This window comes from Anguilla anguilla, chromosome 1 (genome assembly GCF_013347855.1).
Source record: "Anguilla anguilla isolate fAngAng1 chromosome 1, fAngAng1.pri, whole genome shotgun sequence".
Lineage (NCBI taxonomy): Eukaryota > Metazoa > Chordata > Actinopteri > Anguilliformes > Anguillidae > Anguilla > Anguilla anguilla.
The window spans coordinates 17,809,325-17,822,946 of NC_049201.1; the positions used below are offsets into that span (position 1 = coordinate 17,809,325).

A 13,622-nucleotide genomic window follows, 5' to 3' on the forward strand; every position below is an offset into this window, starting at 1 on the left:
ACATTAAAGGCTGTGTACATTATGCTAAACAAAGATTTGCACAGTGTTTTAAACTTTGTGAAACTACTTAGCTTATTACAGACAATGGCTTTTTATAGTGAACATAAAATCATTCTGATAAAATTTTAATACGGCTGAAACAAAATATTGAAACAAAATATTAATTTATAATTACATCTGTTATTGTTGTGTAGTTATTATTACATTATTGTGTTATTATGTAGATTTTGGTCATAACCCAATCTGGACTTGGACCCAGATCGAATAGAAATTTGCAGTGGTAGCAGCACCCCTCTAAAACTAACGAACAGATTTCAATTATTTCTCACACACATGTACGCGCATGCACACATGCCAAACACACATCAAAAAAACTTGGATAAATTGCTATTGAAATTGATTGTTCATAGTTGTTGTTCAGTAAAAGGTCTGAATCCACTAAAAAAAGGTCTGTTTTTAATTCATCCCAACCAAAAAAAGAAAGAAGGAAAAACTGTCACACAATACCTGAACAAACCGCCTGACTGAGATAGGGGGTGATGTTATATTTGAAGGAGTGTAGCTTGTAAACAGTTATGTATTTCAATTTAATTTCAACATAAAAATGGTAATAAGGCTGTAAAATATTTATAGAATATCTATTGTGTGTTCCAGAGTGTTCATTGGATATAATACAAAGAGGAAGTTCACAGAAAACAAATCAAGTGCATTATCTTAAAAAAAGAAGCTTTCTAGATCCTATTTTTGACTAATATAATGTGATCACATATCTTGTATTTTTATACTGACTGCAGGAACACCTTTATCAAGAACAGGGATTCCAGTCATCTTTTTGGATTAATATTTAATTTGATAAACTATTGTTTTCATTTGGAAATGGACACACTTAAAAGTTCAGACAGAGGCAGGTTGTGAAACTAAATAAGTGACATTTTGAATTGATAAGTTTACATGAATACTCTGCTTTTCTTAATATTTTCTGTCCATACATAGGAGACGTTTGGATACTTTATGCTGTGGTAACTGCCCTGCTGTGATGTGGTCCTTCATGGAGTCATTTAGAGGTATAGCACGAAGGCTTAGAACCTACTTTGTACACATTTTTGTGTTTAAAATTTGGTGGTTTGTCGCCATACTAATATGCCTATAATGTACTAATATGGCATACAGCTGGATACAAAACATTTCCACTTAGAACAGTATATATGACGGAAATGGAAACAGCTAAACAGTTTGTGCCAACCGTTTTCTATAAATAATTATTTATACCCTAATGTATCTAGTTGGCTAATTGGCCAGTATTGACAACCATAGTCGTAGTTGGCTTCTTGGTACCACTGCCCAATCCACGTGTCCCTATCATGGCCCTGTTGATAAAATGCGTTGCTTTACTACATATCCTGATTTATTAATACAAGGCGGTACTTTTGCGTCGCCAGGATGCATCCACCAGATAGGATTTCTAGGAAACGTAGTCCGGTGAATTGTTAGTACATGAAGGATTTTTACAACTAGAAAACTACAATTCCCATATAAACGGTTAATTTCGCACAAGCGTGTCATGGTTAGAGAAACTCCCTGTAAATGATCACGTGTGAGCACGTTGATCTCGTTGCATCCCACAGCGAGAGGTAGCTTACTAGCTTATTTGTTCATTTCGTTTTGGTTTTTATTCCATTTTTGTTTTTAGCTGTTCTTTTACTCGATCAAATATTTCACCGAAGAATGAGCGATAACGATGACATCGAGGTTGATAGTGACGTAAGTACTGACTCGTTTTCCATTTTGGACTTTCTCTAGTACATACTAGCTAGGTAGCTAAATCTTGAGAATAAAAACGCCTTGTGTTGTGTGTTTTTGAGCCTTTACTACTGGGTGGTTGTTGGCTAGCTAACCATAGCTAGGTTAAGGAGATGAGCGATCCGCCGCACCATAGATTCTTAGCTAACCTGGGTTATGTAGTCAAATGTTGTGATTGGGACGTTCAGTGTGATTTGGAATAATAATATCTACTGCTAGTAACTGGCTAGCTAGACGATTTAATTAACTCATAGTATTGCTAGCTTGTAATTGGTTAGCTTTGCATACTTAATTACGCTGTCGACATCGATGTGCTTGCTATCTGTCTATTGCTAATATAACACATTGCTACGTAGCTAGATAGATAGCAAGGCAAAATGTATTTGCTAACTTGGTGGGTGATGAGCTACAGATTGATAAAATTTTAACGTAACTTAATTATTTTTATTTTACAGACACAATGACTAACTAAGTAACGTCTTCACATGTAGCTATACAATTGTTTATCTTGACAACTACCCAGCACCATGTAAGGCCAGCTGTAAATTAGATCCCCACTGAAAATTATATTGGGTAGCCTCTTATCATAGTAAGCTAACACAGGGTAAAACTCCTGTGCATGTAGCTAAGGGGCGCCGCAGTGACAAGGGCAGAACAGCACGGATGAGCTAGCTCCTTAGCTAGCTTGTATTGTGATTGATAGCATGGCAGCTAATCGTAACGATACATTGGCATGTTGTTGAAGAATGTTGAAAAGCCAGATCTGTCACCTCATGCGCTTCAGTGTTTTTTTCTTTTTTTAATTCCAGCTAACGCTTATTCTAGGTATGGGCAGACTACCATTCATTGAGCTTGGAGTACTTGAAAGCGTAATCCAACCCACAAGTCTACGCGTGTCCTATATTTAGGAGAGAATACCATTTCCTGTAGCGGTTACGATTCCTACAGATTGTTCAATGACGTGTGTTGTTTGATTAAGTTTATGTTGTTGTGATAGCTAGTGGCGCAACTGTGTAACTCAACTGAAGAACCAGATCGTAACGAAGAGAATTTGCCAAGTGGAAGCGACAACATGAATCTAGCTAATGTTGACTGTAATACAATGTGTAACAAGCCAATGTTGATGAATTTCAGCTAGCCTATATGGTTTCGTAATCAAAACAGTGGACTATATAGGTAATAACACCTCGATGGGTAGATGGGGAACTAGTTATTTCGCGGAGCATTTTCTGAACAATAACAACTCTATATTCTAAAATAACCTCGACATAGAAAGCGAACCAGATACCAACAGTGTTAAGAATAAGACTGATGCTTTTGGTGCAAGGGTTCCGACGATAGCTAACATTAGGTAGCAAACGGCGTAAATAACGGTGCCTGTCAGTTTTCATTCATAAAGGATTGCACGCAATCATCGGACTGGCAGTTTTCATGCTCGTGAAATTAATTTGCACGACCAGTTAACCAAGTTACCTAACACTAACACATGATCAACTTGAACAAGCTAGCCCGTGTAGATTAGTTTTGTGCTGATGGAACATGGATTCATGACGTTAGCTGCCCAACGTTTTCTGGATGTCACGGTGGAAAATACGTTGGACGAGAGGACAGCGTGCACATAATCTGACAAAAAAAAAAAAAAACATCCAGACGTGTGCTCTAGTCTCATCGAGGCGTGTGAAAAAAATGTAAGCATTGTGTGATGTTGCGAGTTACTGACGTTAGGTGTGTGATTATCCTTGTCCGGCGATTGGCATGCCAATGCTGCATCCATCAGAACCGATATCAGGGGCACCTTCAATATGAAAACGGTGTGCACCGTTTTGCTACGGTTTCCGGGTTGAACGACATGTTTCCTCGAAACGGTGTGCAACAGGCTTTGAGGTATTTAAACCGATTTCATCAGGCTACAAAAATTATTCGAAAAGAACGCAAAGAGTGGCCTTCTCAGCTGCCATAGTTGCATTGCTTGCGTAACATAACAGGGTGTTCAACGCACCACCGTTTCCGTTTAAATAAACGTTTTGCTACGTTTTGTCGGGGCTGAACGCCCCCCAGGCTACAAGGCAGCGCTGAAGCCGCTAAGCCGGCTGGGCCTTTGCCTTTAGGCCTCAGGCCAAATCGGCGGTCTTGAGTGTTTTCTTCCCAACATCTTTTCTTACTTTTTAGCTTTATAGTGTTTTGTTTGTTAAAAAGAGACGAATTGTTTAACAACAAAGTGATCATGGTTTTAAAATGTTGGTTGTGGTTTAACATTTTTGAAAATATTGCCGAACAAGGGAAGGTTCATGATGACGTCCATACTCTTGTTTTTTTCGATGCGAAGGTCTTGAAAGTCGAAATTGCAATGGAGGAATCATTAAGGAAAATGCCATCAAAAACAAAGTGCGTTTAATTCACTATTAACTATCAAATTAACATAACCACTGTAGATTGAGCAAATATATTTAATTGTTTTGCTAAATTAACTTTTAAGTTTAAGAATACTATTAGAATGAAATATAGAAACCCAACAGCCCTGGTTACATAATGCAGCTCCTCAATGTGCAGGTGATGGCAAAATATTATCTGATTGTGCTGAAGAGTGCAGGGTTCTTGTGACCACCGTGGGACTGGCAAGCTGTACATTGTCCGAGGAATGTTTTCACATTACACTGATACGACTGTACATATCCATATCATAAACCACAATTTTAGACTATATGTCATGTTTATTGAACCAAAACTGAATATGTACCACCTAGTGTGAATTATGTGAAAAAATGCCTATATATAGCTAGCCTGTGCACGCCAACAGTAGTTTATACACACACACACACGTGTTTGTGATGGATATGACACACTTTATATTTCTTTTTTTTCCTAGCCTTTTGCAGAAAAATATACAGAGGTATATTCATATATCCAAATACGGTGTCTGATTAAGTGAGAAGAATATTGTTTTATGGGTAACCTATTATATGAACAACTGAATATGAGAGAAATCATTTTAGAAGGTTGTTTTTACCTCCGCAACTGTCACTGCATTTTGATGCTAGAATTTTAGATCGCCTCACAAAAACCTAATAGTACATTATACTTCAAGGATAATTAAACTTTTTTTTAGTCACCCCTAGCAATGTAACCAATTGTGTCCTTAGGATTTTATATGGTAGAAACTGAGCCTTGAAGTTTGGTTGTTTTGACTTTTTGCTATTGGTATTTGAGAGTCTGATAACTGTCCCTTTGAAAGAATTGTTTACATTCCCCGTTTATATCTTTAGTCTAGCAAATGTTAGGTTGGTTGGAAGACTTCAAGAAGCAAATTTATGCTCTGATTGGTACAGTCATGGGTCAGTGCCCTTTTCATCTTTGGAGTACAGCTAGTTCCGGCTCATTATATCCATGCTATGAAATTGTGACAAAGCATCTGCCTGCATTGAACATTGTTGGGCCACTATTGAGCATTCAAACTGGTGCAGTCTTTCTAATTCCATTCAAAGAAAGTGGCTCAAGTGTGTAGTTGATGAAGATTGTATTGACCAAATGAGAGATCCTTCAATAAATCGTAGCTCACTTGTGCCCTAAAGCCACACATTACACAGAAGGAATTGCCTCTATTAAAATAAATGTGCTGTGGCTGTACAGCTTTTTGTGAGAAATGAAGTGGGGTTTTTTTTTTTTGTGTGTCAGGGTTTTTTTTATTTGTCTTTCATTTGCATTGTATTGACTGTTACCTTTTCCAATCTGTTAAGGTAATGTGACAGTGATTCCCTCTAGGGCTGATGTTTTTTGTGAGCGCAGTATTCTATTCTGGACAGACTGGCAGAGCCCTTGAAAGCATAATTTGACATTTCAAGATGTAATTAAAATTTTGAAGTTGCAACAGGCATGTCATATCACCGGAGTTGACCAGGCCGCAGAACTTTCCAGAATGTCTTTCAGGCATCCCCACAGTAATGGAACTATGCACGTGTTTCTGATTGTGAATATAAATAGAGGCAGGTTTAGGGCTTCAGCTAGTACATTAATTCTTTTGCAGAAGACCTTATTGTGCTCAACTGACAAGCACTTGGTAATAGAGTTTTTAAAAGCACTTCTACCAAGATTTCCATATTGTGATTTTTGTACTGCTGTCCATTCACACACTCCCCATATTGTGATTTTTTTTGATCCTTTTAACTGTGGTGCTTCTCATGCTCTTGCCATTTTGCAAACAGACCCACTGACTGGTGCTTCAGCTGTATGCTCCACTTATAAATGAAAGCCGCTCTAGTTAACTGGTCTTGCATATTCCTTATTTTCAGTGTTATTTCACATAAAATAGAAATAGCCAATATAACCTTCACATGACAAATTTAAGAAAGCACAAATTTGTGAGTGCCCATTTCAGAAAGCTAGACATAAGAGGAATTTTGAAGCAAGCGAACCAAACGGAGCACTGTTCCTAGGTGCAGGGACCTAAGCCACATTTTTGTCTGCATTATTTATCTTATAATTTTGAACAAGTAGTACAGTAGAACCTCACACCCAAATCCCAGAGTTACAGACTGACCAGTCAAGGACTTACGAGACCGGAAATAGCATGCACAATTGTGCCTTATCCGTATCAAGTTTTGTATTCCATATCAGTAAGTCAGGTAGTCTAGATGGTGTCATTTGAGTGATCACACAGCATAGGCATGTTCATGATTCTGTATATTAGTTAAAATTTAGTGGCTTTGGGTTATTTGTACTGCATCTAATGTCACATTTAGAGATCTGGTGGTTTCATTCATACTGTGCACAAATAGTATCACTGGATTGGCTGATGGGCCCATCTGTTTAATATCTTTTATAGATGAGCATCCTAAGAAGTTATTCCAAGTTGCATGTAAAGTCAATCTGCTTATGAGATTGTATTATCAGAATGGTTTAATATTAGTGCATAGAGATGGCCCACCAAAATTCATATCACAATTATTTCAGCTGTTTGGGACGGGTCATATGCAATATGTTTCACCTGAAGCTCACAAGGATTTAGAATGTGATTTAGAATTTAATATTGCTGAAAATAGGCTCATTAAAAAAATTCTGATGAAAAAATAAGGTAAAATAAGTCCAGGCAATGCATTGCGGTTTTGTAAAATAATTTGTCTCGTATTCAGTTGTTCATATAATAGGTTACCCATAAAAGAGGGGAAATTGCTAATAATTTGCTCTTATCAAAATATTGTACTATAGTAACTTTAGCATAACATAGGCTGTTGAAAGATTAGGAAACATGTTTACACACAGGAGACTTATTACTGTCTCAGTATTGGAGGTAGTTCACATCATATGCAAACAAATACAAATGCAAATGATGCTTTGTCATAAAGTTATATGCAAAAAAAAAAAAGCCCATCCCGACTGTAGTTTAGAGTCACTTCATCAAGATGGCACTTTTCCATTATGGTGAGCCTGAGGATTGAAAGATGTCTGTTTACTTGTTAGCAAAGAAATAAAAAATAAAAAAAGACTATGTTGATGGAAAGTGGGCATATTTATGGAAACATTTAGGAGCATTCTCCTTTAGCATTTGAAAGTGCACATCGACATTGTCTGCAGTGAATAGTGAATTCAATTGGAAAAACTAGCTAATGACTGTAGGGTAGTGGGCTTTCAAATCAGTAGGCCTATTTGGGTTCAGAAACAAATTACACTAATATAACGATAGACCTAAATAAGCTTCCCATTTTAAGCCAGTTGTAATAAATTTAACAATTGCAAGACAGTGCATTGAATGATGCAAGGTTCAATAATTTGTAAAAAATGGATTGACCAAAATATTTTTTTTAAATGGTGATATAAATCGGGAAGGGTGAAGAGTAATTATAATGGAAAATGCATGACCAAACTGATGATGTCATTGAATTATACAGCAGTTGCCATAAATTTGAATTTAAGCATCAAATAAAATGTGCACGGTCATATATTTTAAATTCCACCATTTTATATTGCAGTATGTTTTGCTGCAGGTTTGACATTAGCTGGTCTTAATATCTCACACGGTGATTTTTGAGAGTAAAAAAAAATAGACACAATATAGTCTGTAAGGGCAACAGTGAATTTGCTTTCAAAGGCTCTGTAGCGGGACAGTACATTGTGTGTTTTCACATATAATATTATTGGTGAGTGTTGATCTGACTGCACTCTCTCCTTTCAGGCAGACAAACGGGCACATCACAATGCGCTGGAGCGCAAACGTAGGGACCACATCAAAGACAGCTTCCACAGTTTACGGGATTCGGTGCCTGCGCTGCAAGGGGAAAAGGTCAGTGCTTACCCAGAACTAGCAATCTGGTGATTATAAGTCCCTCCCCTCCCTCTGTCATATAATCTGGGCTGTTGGGCTCTAGCGAGAGTGGGGCTTGAGTGTTATAGGTCTGCTCTTTGTAATAACGATATGGTATGTTGAATTTCATATATCTAGTTATCTAATGTGACACACAATTTGGCATTTCTCACAGTTGTGGTTTTCAAGCCATAAGCTGTGACACATGTACTGTAGGGCTGCCCAATCCTGTTCCTGGAGCTCTACCGTCCTGCAGGCTTTCACTCCAAACTTAACAAAGCACACCTCATTCAACAGCTAGTGATCTCATTGAGCTGCTAATTGCTAGTATATCAGGTGTGTCAAATCAGAGTTGAAATGAAAACCTACAGGGAGGTAGATCTTCAGGAAGAGGATCGGGCAGCTGGTTTGCTGCATGTGCTAAGCAAGGTGTTAAAAATGCAAAAAAATGTGCAACACTGGACAATTTTAAATATTTGTATGTTTAATTAATGTTTGTTTTTAAATGTGTATAGTAAAAATATTTCATCATGTAATAATCATTGCCATTGATGAGGCGGTGTCATGAATAAGTATGATACAACAATTTTGAGCCAATTTCTGGGTGGCTAATATTTATTTTAGCTGACTGATGTGTGTTTCTGTGGTGAAAAAAATGTATCATTTTTGGTTAGAATAAGTAAGTCTGTATATTGGCTTCAGCTGGCAGAAACTATTACATGTGGATTTAGTGTTTTAGGCACGCACTGATAATTGAGGATGTGCCTAGAACCAAACAGGCCAACTGTTTCTCATAAGCAGATATAGGAAGCCCTCTTCTGACGTGTGGCTCAAGTATACATCAAAGCTCGTCTCTTGTAGTCCCTACCTGTACATTTTTTTCCCATATACTTCAGCCCTCGACGTATGAGCTTTTATGTTTTAAATTGTTTGGTGGCTGTGTCCCTCTTTCCTCACTCCTCAGTGGAGAGACAGGGAGAAGTACCATCTGGACACGCGGCGCGCTTGAAGGGCTTATCACCATCTACCAGCAATGTGGGGGTGATGAGGATGGGTAGAGCATATGTGACCAGTCCCAAAATATGGCCGGAATCTCAGGGCAGAACCAGACCTGCCAACCTGCACGCATTTTGTGTACCAACCACGCAATTCTTGGTCAAATTATACAATTTTGCCTGATCACTTCAACAGTCAAAACTAGAATTATGAAGAAAGGCTTGTGTGTGCGTGTGTGCGTGCAAAGCGAAGTGGTGCAAAAGCATGCAAACTAAGCATCACACTGACTATTGTGGTACTCAAAATATTTTCCTAAGGTTGGCAGGTCTGCAGAACTGATAGGGGGCGTGACAGAAAATGGCTTTTCAGTTATCGTGTTGGTTTCTTACTGCTTTTTTGTGTTTTCATCTTCTTTACACAATATTGCCACCCTGGCCCTCAAGCTCAGACATTGCAACCTCTTTCAACCCATAATGTCTCCCAGAAGAGTCAAGCAGATCTTCCACTATGACCTCAGTGGTCTGAGATGCATGTTTAGATGAACAAGTTCTCCCTAATGCCTATTCGTAACACGCGATCGCTGTTAGTTTATGCAGGAATAAGCAGTTTCTGCCAGTCGCAACTCAGGTCTGTTATTAGAATAAGCGGGTCAGGAATAGTGTATTTTAATGGTAAAATTAAATGTGCTTTTAGCTAATTTCAGTTTGTTTTACTTTTTCATCTTGCTAAAAATGCATGCAAAAGAAAAAGAAACAGTACACTTGCATTGCAGCATTTTTATATTTTCTCTCTCTGAGGGGGGGGGGAAACTCTCAGAACACTGTAATGCTCAAAAGTATATGATGGGTCTAGGCATAACTGGATTGGACACTAATGTATGGATGCTGTTGCAGGTTTTTTTGGGATTAAGTACTGGAGCACTGATGTTCCTTGAAAACTATATATTGAAGGCATATTGTGGCTGATACTGCCTTAAAATGTGATTTGTCCAATTGTTTTACTTTTTGCATGAATATGGAGATTCTCAGGATGTTGTAAAGCTCTTTTAACTGCAGTAACTCCCCTGACCACTCCGAAGATTCATTTTGTTGTATAGGTGTGTAGTATAGGCTATACATCTTACAGTTGATTACAGACTGTAGTGTAACTATGGAGTAGCATATACAATACAAAATACAATTTGATGTAAATTAAAGGAGCCTCTTCAGTTTGAATTAGGTTTTACATATATGTATGAACCTATATTTTGATGCTTTTTAACTGGATTTTTGACTTTAATTAAAACGTTTAATTTGTTACAGCCAAAATGAAATGAGTCCCACATGCAGTTTGTACATAGCTAAAGATCATGGCTGTATTTGACTGTCATTCCACATCATGACCATTTTAAAATGGCAGAAGTCCATTTTCAGAGTACCATAAAGCATGCAGAGTGATATTGCTCTTGTTGGGGTCAGTGATGTAACAGCTGTGTAGTATGTTGTAAGGACAATGTAACCATGCGTCATATTTTAGTTTATCATTTGTCGCTGACAGCAATCTATCAAACAGGCCTCCCGAGCTCAAATCCTAGACAAAGCCACAGAGTACATCCAATACATGCGGCGGAAAAACCACACGCACCAGCAGGACATCGACGACCTGAAAAGGCAGAACGCTCTGCTGGAGCAGCAAGGTCAGTGGGGTGGGCGTTTGATCACAGATGGCCTCATTAATGCACCAACTGCACCCTGAATCTTGTGTGCAAATGTTCAGGCAAAGCGCGGGATTCGTCACAGGTGAAATTTCCATTGGAGTGTTTGTAAATGAAGGCGTGCGTAAAAGCCTGCCAGCGGGCATTATTTTCCAATACGTGATTAACGTCCCTGCAGCCGGAGAGAAGAGTCGGCCTTGCTTCCTATAGTAAGCGTAGTGTCTGCACTGAATGAGTCATCACCTGGAACATGCACGTAAAACCATCCACATGGTGCATAATTTCTATCTGAAAGAAATGTCTCCCTATTAATGCACCAAAGTGACCAATTTGTAAATGTGTAAAAATTGGACATTTGCAGAAAAATTATATTAGAAAAATAACTGTTAGTTATTTAAAAAATAGAAACCAGAAAACTAGTTTCAAATGTGCGTCACCATCAAGATCATTGGTGGTACTCTTGAACTCTTAAAAATGTTTTATACTAAGTACTGGATGGAGATAGGCCTCTTTGATAGCACATAGAGGGATAATATCTAGGGCATGGAAGAGAGATAATCCCCAGCAACACTCTACAAATTTATATATGACTGCCACATCAGACATCTGTTTAATGTTACTATGCAACAAAACTGTCAGTTAGACTTGAACAGAATTTGTCATAGGTTATTTGAGGTGATGTTTTCCAAATGTCATGAAAAATGCAAAGTATTGTGACGTGGAAGTTTCAATATCAGAGACCGGAGAGAGACTAATTGCTACCCCGCACCAAATATTATCTTGGAAGTATTTCAGATGGGTCCGCTTGGCATTGGAAACGCAGGCTCTTTTCCACAGACGGCTCTCTCTCTCTCTCGCTCTCTCTCTCTCTCTCTCTCTCTCTATCTCTCTCTCTCTCTCTCTCTGTTTCTCGCTTCTCCCTTTGCTTTCCCCGTCCCCCCCCTCCTCTTAGTCCGTGCACTGGAGAAGGCCAAGGGCCACACCCAGCTCCAGGCCAGCTACCCCTCGTCCGACAGCAGCTTGTACACCAACCCCAAGGGCAGCGCCGTGTCGGCCTTCGACGGGGGGTCCGACTCCAGCTCCGAGTCCGAGCCGGAGGAGCCGCCCAACAGAAAGAAGCTACGCCTGGAGGCCAGTTAGACCCGCCCCCGGGAACGCCCCTGCGCCGTCCCGGGGCATCCGGACCACAGACTCTCCCGTCCCTCCTGCTCTCCGCCTCTTCCCAGCCCTTTCACACCAGTCCAGGAGAGGGGGGGCAGACTGCAAGGAAGATTGTAAGGACGAGAAGAAATCTATCGCTTCCGCCTTTCTTTCACCTCTCCATCATCCCAGCGTTATTTTCTCAGCAACGGCAACAATCCAAGTCTGTGCAAGGCAGCTTTTTGCAGTTGAAGGACTCAATGCTTTTGTAACCTCAGAGCAATCCTTATTGTCAAATCTGGACAATAGAAAGTCATATAGCTAAAAGTAATGCAAAAAAAAAAAGAAAAAACTTTTTTGGGGGAATCACTTGTATGAACCTGTTCAAAACATTTTGAAAATTTACACAAATCCTTAAAAGAATTGCCCTTAAGAGCAGTTGGCTTTTTAATGTTTGTACTTTTCCACAAAAGAATGTGAAGTTAAAAAATATGTATGTATAAGCAACCCACCTCAGGCCCTATAAATGGCTGAAGCTTTCCATTTTGAATATTTTTAATTCCCTATATTGAAAGTGATGTATTGAAAGAAATTGTATTGTACTTTGTCCTTTCGCTTGAAATAGTGAATGAAGTTAGTTGGCTGAATTTAGGCTTCAAAGTTTAAAAAATAAAATAAATGGGATAATTCTTTTTCAGGTTCATCAAGGTATGTTTAGTATTTTGCATTGTTCTCATGGAAATGAGAAAATGAACTGCTACATGTAGTTTTCCCAAGTTATAAAATAGATATTGAATGTTCTACCAATGCAGTTAAAGGTAGTTACCTTTATTTTTATTAAAGGAAAAAATGTCCATATCAGTGTGTTGTGCATTACACTGTAAACTCTTATAAATGTTGCTGATTTAAATTTTACAAAAATAACTTCCCTGGAGGCATTTGTCTGTCTAGGGTATGTGTGTATGTATGTCATTTTCCTTTTTTCATTATTAGGACATAATTAGTGTGTGCTATAGATCTTTGTTTGATTCCATTCCATGGAAATTACAGGTATGTTGTACATACTGCCAACAATTGTCTTGCAAGTTGAGGCCTACCTTTACTATGAGACTATAAATAAAGCTATTTTATCCTTTAGTGGCGTCCTCAATTTGTGGTCCTTCCTGTCAAGTTGGGTGTGATTGTTATTCTGAAAACAGATCTACAGTGGTAATTTTTTTCTTCTTTATATTGTTTTTTATATTGCAGTAACTGAGAAATAGATGCGTATAGTACAACAATATCTATTCAAATGGCATCCTTGATGTTTATGAACCACAGTATGAGCATCCACCTCCTGTTACACTGTGGCATTGCAGGCACAGAAGAAAATAAGCATATGAGGATTTATTGCCCAATAGACCAAAGAAATGGCAGCGTTGCACTGCAGTCTGTTGGTAACGCGCTTATCATTATTTTGTTATATTGGCGTGTTGGCTGCAGATGTACAGGAAGGTATACCGATGCAGTTTTGAAATTGTGGTTTATTGTATCTAGCTGTCTGGCTGCCTTGCTTGATAACATGAGGAAATATCCCCGTGGTGGGAATTTGTGGTAAGAAGACACAACGGGAAGCTCTCGCCCCTCCCTCAGCCTAGTAAACTTGAGCGACCCATCCAATGAATTCAGTGAACCCGTCAACCGAGTTGCTTGCCATGT

At 38.7% G+C, this 13,622-nt stretch overlaps 1 protein-coding gene across 2 annotated transcripts; it reads left to right on the forward strand.

Annotated features, from left to right (window-relative positions):
- Window positions 1–1,572: 1,572 nt before the first annotated feature.
- Window positions 1,573–13,061, forward strand: LOC118237164 (protein max-like). 2 transcript variants are annotated; one of them, XM_035435633.1, is made up of 4 exons: window positions 1,573–1,761; window positions 7,967–8,074; window positions 10,628–10,766; window positions 11,737–13,061. In XM_035435633.1, exons 1-4 carry the CDS (start codon window positions 1,726–1,728, stop codon window positions 11,922–11,924), a joined length of 471 nt encoding a protein of 156 aa, XP_035291524.1. In that variant the 5' UTR covers window positions 1,573–1,725; the 3' UTR covers window positions 11,925–13,061. The 2 variants fall into 2 exon arrangements, with proteins under 2 accessions (XP_035291524.1, XP_035291533.1); XM_035435642.1 differs by having other exon boundaries at window positions 10,643–10,766.
- The last annotated feature ends 561 nt before the right edge of the window (window positions 13,062–13,622 follow it).